Source organism: Anas acuta, chromosome 3 (assembly GCF_963932015.1).
Source record: "Anas acuta chromosome 3, bAnaAcu1.1, whole genome shotgun sequence".
In the NCBI taxonomy this organism is placed as follows: Eukaryota; Metazoa; Chordata; class Aves; order Anseriformes; family Anatidae; genus Anas; species Anas acuta.
The window spans coordinates 85637215-85645774 of NC_088981.1; the positions used below are offsets into that span (position 1 = coordinate 85637215).

The window sequence follows — 8560 nt, forward strand, 5'->3', positions numbered from 1 at the left end:
CTCAGTGCCAGGTAGGTGCTTTCCAAGCCTCACCCAGTTGAGGTAGTGCCCAAAGCGCAGGAGATCATAAGCTTCCTGGAAGTGGCTGATGCTAGGAGAGCCTGCTTATGAATGAATCTTTCCTGGAGAGAGTAATTTGGGAAGCTAGGATATGTCTCTGTCTTTTGAAGGAGCTCTCTGAACAAATTCTCTTGTGTATGACCAATTTCCTTTTGGTCTTCTGTCTACAATGTGGTCTACATAACTGTAACAAAGCAGGATGTCCCCTCAGGTAGGTATTATTAAATTGGATTGGGCTATGCGGGGAGCTGTCGGTTGCACTCGGTGAGAAGGAAGAGTTAATAGTTGATAACTTGAATGTGAAGGATCCTTTACAGCCTTTGCCTCCCAAGGTCACATCAGCACTGAAACACGATTCTCAGCAGCCTGTTTTTTCTTTAATTATGAATGTTAAACCTTGAAGAATGCAAGCCTCGTATTTTTATAGAAATATCCTTGGGATGAAAGGCCATGAAAATCTACTGTCAAGTAATATCCGCAGGCATATGTATCTTCTTGAATCTGTCAAATAGCACAACGAACATACTGGTGTTTGCACTGGATTCACAGCAGGCGTTACTGACTGCCCCTTTCTCAGATGCTGTAGCTGTGGTGGGGGGAACATCACTATTATGTCTGTAGACACAGATGTCCAGAATTCAGGTGAAATATCCAGTGGAAAAATATGGCTAAGTCTAATGTAGAATATAAATTCAATTACTTAAAAAGTTACTGATTGGAATGCAACTGGAGATGAACAGGTTGTAACCATGGAGTACTCTGGAAGTGCTGAAAATGATTGTCTTCAGAAACTATGTTTGTTATAAGAACTGATCTTGCCTGAAAACTTGTGATTTAACCTTGGTCCTTTATCTTTTGTCTTATAGAAATTCTGCATTTATTACCTCACTTTGTTCCCTGCAACTGAACTAGCTGTAATGACTTAAAAGTGAAGAGGGTAACAATGCAAGGGCCTTCAGGAATGTCCAAAATAAAATACAAAAATAAATCAAGCCATTCCCATGAGGGTTTGTATTGATCTAGTCAATGACTTTAAAAAAAAAAAGTCTTTAATGACTACATGCATTGAAAAGCCTACCAAAAATCCTCCATACTTGAAGGAATAGATGTGGATCTTCATGCTACTCTTATTTCTAGGTCTCTATAGCAGTGCAGTCAATTTATGAGCTCTGACATAGAGAGTACAGTTGCATCTCTTCCTCAGATCAGAATTACTTTCATGAAAAATACCATGCACTATAGCTTACAGAATCTGTTCTAATTAGTGTATTTCCTTCTATACCTTAAATGTCAACACTTGACAGTTTTGATTTAGACAGATGACCAGTATGATAAGCCTGATAAGAATTAGCATCCTTATATGACCAAGTCTCAATTAAGAAACTACCTTCCCCTGAGTCTCCAGTTCCAAACATGCTCAACCAGAATTTGAAATAAAATAATGCTATCTGTAGTTTGAGTTAATGCCAAACGCTGTTCTGTCTGAAGATGCTGTTGGAAATGTTCCTATTTTCTGTTGAAAATAAAGTGGGCAGGAATAATATAATGAATCAACAAATAGTGAAGCTCAAAAAGTTTTAAAAATTATTTGAAAGAAAGAGGTTTTTTTTTCCCAAACCCTTATTTCAGTTAAAGATAACTCTGTTCAGTTCTTTCAGGTCATGTACAAGTACAGTTGATTGTGCTTGGATTTTACAAAGTGAAATGGTGAGATGTTTTAAGTAGTGTCAGAGGGACAGGAATTAATGACCTCCTTAAGTCTGTTGTGAAAATATGTGAGACTGGACCATGCTAGCAGTGGAAGAAATAGTTGTTTAGAAGCACATATCCAGAATTAGTTTCAAAGGAATATATCCAGAATTAAGAGGTCAAAATTAGTGTAATCTTCATGGTAGATGCTTGTAAAATTTGGAACAAATCCTTGTACTCTGTTATGTCTGATCATTCCCCCAAGGACCTTAGAAGTTTCCCATCTTTCTGTTAACCATGATACAAAGCTTCTGTCTTGGGAAAAGCAAGTACTAACTACACTGCAATTTCTGACTGCAATCATAGACTGGTGTTAGGTCCAAGTTATGCTATTCAGAGCCATATCTGGTCCTGCTTGCTGTCTTTTCAAGCTGCTGCTGTCTCTGACACTGAAATCAGATTCCATGCAGCAACATCCCAGAAAGCTTTTTGCCGATGCAGGGTTTAAAGCAGTGGACTTGATACAAGAGTAGGGGATGATATACTGCCAGTCAGTCCAACAAAAAAAACATCCACACACAAAGCAGAGCGTACACTGTAATATCATCAAGTTCTTTTAGTGTAGTTTTAGTGTTTTCTACAACTAAATATAACTTAGCAAATAAGTTGTGTTTTCTCCCATACCCAACACGGATTTTGACGGGGCTAATCAATTATTTTGCAAGAAAAATGAACCAGTGGGCAGGCAAGATTCCAGAAGTTTTTTAAAAAAGATTGTGTTCACCTATCTCATTCTACCAGGGGTTTCTGCTTCTACAGGCAGATTGAATGCTAACTTGGTTGTTTTTCTTAATGTAACTTCCATTACCAGTTTAGAGAGAAAATTATTTTGTGCTATTAACTACTCATCAAATAGATTAATGGCTATACTCCTTCAAACCTAAACAGAACTTTTAACAATGGGTGACGATTAACAATTCATTGTTCTTCAATAAAATACGTGCAGAGGTTACTCTAGCCCCTTAAGGAAAAGCAGTCTGATCTTTTAGTAAAATATCCCTACCCTCAGGTTGCAGTTTCTCTTCCTTTCACTCAAGTTCTTTTTCTCATAAAACAGCAAACACAGATGACAATAGTTCTTGCTCTAAGCAACACTCCTGTAGCTCTGATTGGTACATAACCCACATACCAAGTTTAAGTGTGGCCTTTCTGTTGTGAAGTGTGTTTTGCTAGGCAATAGCACTACAGCTCATGTTTAAACATACCAAGAAATAGTCCACACAGCAGAAATTAAGCAATAATAATCACTCTGCAGATTATGATCATCTAACTAGTATTTAAAACCCAGTATTTAAAATTTAAAACCAAGTATATAATAACCAGAATATGAATTATGCACTCCTGAAAGATTTCAAGAGTAATGAATGGGAATCTATCTTACAGTAGTAGTAATGTATTCTAAGTGTTATTCTATAATACACAGCTTGAGTGTTTGGAAACTTTATTAAATAATTCATCCAAGTTGTTTTTTTACAACACTTCATTTTTCTCTGACTATGCTATCTAAAAGGTATTTTAAATTTCGTACTCAGCTAAGGCTGTATCTATAAATACCCCTACATTTTTGCATTTTTAAATAGTTTCTTTCTGGGGCATCTCATCAGACTGAGAAGTGCTGCGCTTTGAGATATGATCCTTGTTATTTCTATACTAGGTTGAACACTGATTTGCTGTCTTTGACACACGTTATTCATCATGAGGCTTGGCACCAGTGCGAAAAGCAGTGTAATGCCAAAGTTGGAGTGCACTGCAACTGCAGCAAAACCACCAAGTAGTGTTCCTAACAGCACTGTATTTCAGGGTCAAGCTGAAGCATGAGAAGATGAAGTTACAGGGATTGATCTGCAATGCAGAGAACAGGCTTGTCAGAGGGCTTACTTAAAGGGCAAACAGCTGCTTCCTTTAGGTTCAAATAGGCTTGCGTTTCATACAAATCTGGCTTTTACCTCAATGTCTCTGTGTATTGTAAATCATGAAAGTGAACTTGGGCTTTATTTATTTTTGCATGTAGAATACTCAGTATCCTTGCTACTAATAAAGTTTGAGGGAGTGGGTGGTATGTGCTTTAGTATTGTTCTTCCACTGTGTTTCAGCTCGACATTGTGTTTACAGCTCGATGTTGTGTTTATCCCAAGGAGCCTATGAGCCACTTGACTGGGACTGAGCACAGCTGAGGCTAGCTCAGCACCTTGCCCCCAGTAACATCATTGAATCATAGACTCCTGGAAAGGTTTGGGTTGGAAAGGACCTTAAAGATTGTTTAATTCTATCCCTGGCCATGTGCAGGGTCACCTCCCACCTGACCAGGTTGCCCCAAGCCCCGTCCAACCTGGCCTTGAACACCTCCAGGGATGGGGCACCCTTCAGGATGTTTATAGAGTGTCAGTATGGTACTCTCCCAGGCCACCCTTCCGACCCTCTGCAGGTCCAAAATTTTTTAACAAAATCTTCCTCGGTGCTGGCCTGCAGCGATCATTTCACCGAGGGCCAGCTTTGACCTAGAGGAGACCGAGGAAACCCTCGGCTCCATCACCTTCCCCCCCCACCCACAAGCGCCGGCGGCCGCCATTTTGTGCGCTGCGGGGCGGTGCTGAGGGCCCGGCCGCTTCCCGCCGGGGCCGCCTCCCCTTCCGCTGCCCTTGCTGCTGCTGCCGGGAGGTGACGGGACCAAGAGCCGCGATGTGGCGGAGCCTGCTGGTGAGGGGCCCGGCACGGCACGGGGGAAGGGGCAGGGGGCTCCCCTGGGCGCTGGGGGCGAGCTGCAGGTGGAGGTCCGCTGCCATTTGGGGTCCCGTCCTGCTCGCCCCACCTGGTGAGCGGCCCCCAGCGCTTGGAGGGACCGCGGCTTCCTCGCTGGGTCTAGGCCGCTGCTGTGACTTTACTGTTTTTAAAAGGGAGAGGAGAGGTTGTGGTGTGTGTTTGTGTGGGGTGGGAGGCGAGGGGAGGGCCGGCATCATCCCTCTGCCTGCCCCCTGGCAGCGGTGGTCGTTGTAGGGCTGGTGGTGGTGTAGGGGAGGTGGTGTTACTTCGTGGGGGAAGAAGATCCTCCTCTTTTTGGGGGATACTGTTGAAAGCATAGAGATTACTGAGATTCAGCTGAGTCTTTATTTTGAGACGTGGCAGACCTTGAGCCACCAGAAGGATTTCATTGTGGTGGCTTGTCCTGAGCACCTCTGCAGTTCCACAGCAGGAATTGCTCATCCTGGCTGAGCATCTGTGAGCTGTGCAGGTAACACTGCCTTCTGCAGCCCTCTGAAGGGCAGTCAGCTCTTGTGCAAGCTGCTGAGCTGCAGCTGCAAGAGAAGATGCTCGTCTGCACCAACACACCTGTCCTAAATACAGCCCCCAGTGCTGTATTTAAAAGTCAGGGGGCAGTCACAGCAAATGGTGCCTAAAACTGAGGTCTGAGGATGAGATATTTCCCCCCAAAGGGTGCTAATATAGAAGACCTGCAGACTTGTATGGTGCAGACCTGTAAATCCATTGTTTCTTACTGAAAGTAGTTGTTTTGAGTTTTTCCTTTTTAGGTAGCCAGTCAATCCATCCATTAAGTAGCCTCTTGGAAGATTTACTGAATTTCGAATCAGTGTTTTGTGGTGAACCTTTTATTTTTTTTTTTCTTTTCCCTGAAGCTGCCCCCTTCACTTCCATCCCATTGTGGTTATAGCTGAAAAAATCCACTGTTCCTAAAATGCTGTTTATCTTTTATTTTAGAGCCTTCGTCAAATTTCCCAGAGGACCATAAGCACTGCTTCACGCAGGCAGCTTGAAAACAGAGTTCCTGAGAAGCAGAAGCTTTTCCAGGTATTGAGTGAATGCTGTATCACCTTGTAGAACAGCAAGGTTTTGGTAGATTGTAATTGCATATATATTGTTTATAAAGAGTAAAGTTTCTATGTATAGTTGGTACTGTACGAAGATATGACAGAATACTCTGAAATGAACAGGAGAAATAGGTACTATGAACAAATAAAGATCAAGAGAGGACAGAACTATACTAAAAAATCAAACTTAATCATGCACGTATGTTGTCTTTGAGCCCCATAATGAGGATGTGACATTATTATATTTTCTAGTTATGATATTTTCCAGTTATGAAAACGCAGAAAGTCTTAGAGAACTGGATTTCCTCCTAGAAAAATACTGAATCTTTAAAAATCATTTCTGAATGCGTTTCGTCCTGATTGGTAGGCCACCTAGTGAGAACTAGTGGTTCTGCAAATCCAGAAGCAGTGGATACTTAAGAGCATACTCATAACTATGTGCCTTAACCTGGAGCAATAGTTTCATATTGAGGGTAGATGAGACTGAACTTAGGAACATGAAAGGGGGAAATGTGTCAATAGTTTAACATTTTAATAGTTTTTGTGTCTTGTTGCTTTCCTTTCACCTGAAAGAGAAGGCCATTTTTGATGGGACACTACCTGAAGAGCACGGTGTTCACTGACAGCTAGGGAGAATGAGGATGTTGATGATGGGAAAGGTCAGAGATTCTGTTTCTGCTAGCTGGTGATTTCTACACGTTGTACCTGTCTGGCCAAGAATTGTTTCTTTCTCTAGTTCCTTTCTTGTGCAGCAGCAAGTTCAGCTGGACAGAGCTGTGTATCACCAGCAGTAGGGGCAGGCTGGAATTCCAGAGCAGCATAAACATGCCAGCAAGGGTTAAGATCACGTGGATCCGGTGTCCAGGGAGTTTCACTTCAGGTTGAGCAGAACAGTTTCCTGTATGATAGCAGGAACAGTACAGAGAGGCTCCTCCCCTTGCCTCTCCTGTTCCTTATAGTGAGGCCTGACTGTTCTGGAGGCTGATGGGAAGTTCCTAGGGGTGGAAATTGTAACCTGTGGGCCTGAAGGGGCTGGCAGCCGGTGTCTCAAGTGTTCAAGCGTATGCTGGTCACTGTTTTAGAAATGAACATGCACACCGTTACTACACCTGCATAGCAAGTGGTTCACCTGATAGCAGAGTGAAAACTTGAAAGACGAGGCTGAATCTAAATGAGGTTTTAAAGATTTTCAGTCTTTCGTGGGTAGTGAAGATAATTTTGTGAAATAATCCTTGTTCCAGGTAATTCTAGTTACGTTAACACAATATTGGAAGAACTGTATTTAAATAGTTTCATTTTGTCCCTTGTTTCCATTAGGAGGATAATGGCCTCCCAGTGTATCTTAAAGGTGGTGCAATGGATGGGCTGCTGTATAGAGTCACCATGGGTCTCACGGTGGTTGGTAAGGCTAATACTAAAACATTTACGATTTACTACAATTTCCAACCTGCTAATACTAAAATACTTTTTTGGTATTATCTCCAACATGTCTGACACTTCCTCTGTAAATTAGTTATTTGTCTTCTTAAGTTTGTTCTTTAGAATATGCAAAATGTATGTAGAGAAGAAAAAACTTTGGACCTACTCTGTATTTGTTTTCTCAAATTTGGCTTCTCATCTGAAACCTTCCTCCCACCCTGACTAGTAGTATCATGTACTGAGTACTCCTTCAGAATTCGTGTAAAAATGTTAGACAAAGCACAAATAACTAAGAAAACTTACTCTGAAAAGGAGTAAAATGTAGTTATAACACATACATATACCGGTTTTCTCACTGAGGTTTCACATGCTGTGAAATCTAGCAGAATATATCCAAACTTCATGGTACTGCCTATATTTATATGTAACAAGCAACTTCTTTGTTGCTTGTTACATGGCTTTGTAATAGTCTGTAATTAACTATTCTGATATCCAAGGGATTTTCTGTTCATTTACCTTAAGAATGAGTAACCATTGCTTTATTATCATCTACCTAGTTTCTGCAAACATCCCTCTCCCTACTTTTTTCTTTATTTCTATGCCTTTGTTTTTTTGTATGGTCTACGGAGAGATTTAATTTTTATTTTTTTTACTAAAACACAAATTGCTTATTGTTAGTATTTCTATAGGAACAAACTGGGAAGGGAAAGCTGACTTGAAATAAGTTCTTCTTAGCATTTTGAAAATCTATTTTTGTTTCTTTCTTCAGGAACAGGGTACGTTCTTTATGAGCTGATGGTAGCTTCAATGCCCAAGAAGCAGAAATGACTCCAGTTCAAGATGTCCCAGTGACTAGCATCTCTTCGTCCAATTCCATGTGACTATGATGGCAGCTTATATTTACTATAAGCACCTGGCTTAATGCTTGAAATCATAATTTAATTGTAACATGTTAACTGCAATCAATAAAGCAGTTCTTATGTTGCTTTGAGGTGGTGTGGTCTGTACTGAGTATTCTCTGTTATAGTGATTTTACTTCCAGGAAATGTACGTTGAGTTGATCAGTATGCAGACTGCTGAATTGTGAGTATGTTAGTGCTTTGAAAGTGAGTTAAATGCCTTGAATCCTCATGAGAAAATAATACCTTGACTTTATTACAGGAATTTTATCTTCTTGCTTTAGTGGAGCAAATTAATCTGGAAATAAATTATTAGAATTAGACTAAATCTACATGGAAGTTAATGTTGAGGATTTGATAATTACTCTGCATCTTTGCTAACAACTCCAGCTGCTGGGAGATTTCCCAGGGATAACCAGGAGTAACTATTGGCTGTTATTGTGTATTTAGGAACAACTGTTATATGTGAAGTAGCTAATGCTGTTAGTGGGAATGCCTGGTATAAAAAAAGCTGCTTCTAGGAAGCATCTTTAAGTTGGTGGGTGACATGAGAATCACTTAAAAGCTGCCCTCATGCCTCTTACTGTAATTACTGAGGAAGAGCATTTC

At 40.9% G+C, this 8560-nt stretch overlaps 1 protein-coding gene across 1 annotated transcript; it reads left to right on the forward strand.

Moving 5' to 3' along the window:
* Window positions 1–4354: 4354 nt before the first annotated feature.
* COX7A2 (cytochrome c oxidase subunit 7A2) lies at window positions 4355–8043 on the forward strand. Its single transcript, XM_068678153.1, has 4 exons — window positions 4355–4506; window positions 5524–5613; window positions 6951–7035; window positions 7822–8043. The coding sequence occupies exons 1-4, from the start codon at window positions 4489–4491 to the stop codon at window positions 7878–7880; spliced, it is 252 nt and encodes an 83-aa protein (XP_068534254.1). The 5' UTR covers window positions 4355–4488; the 3' UTR covers window positions 7881–8043.
* Window positions 8044–8560: the final 517 nt, after the last annotated feature.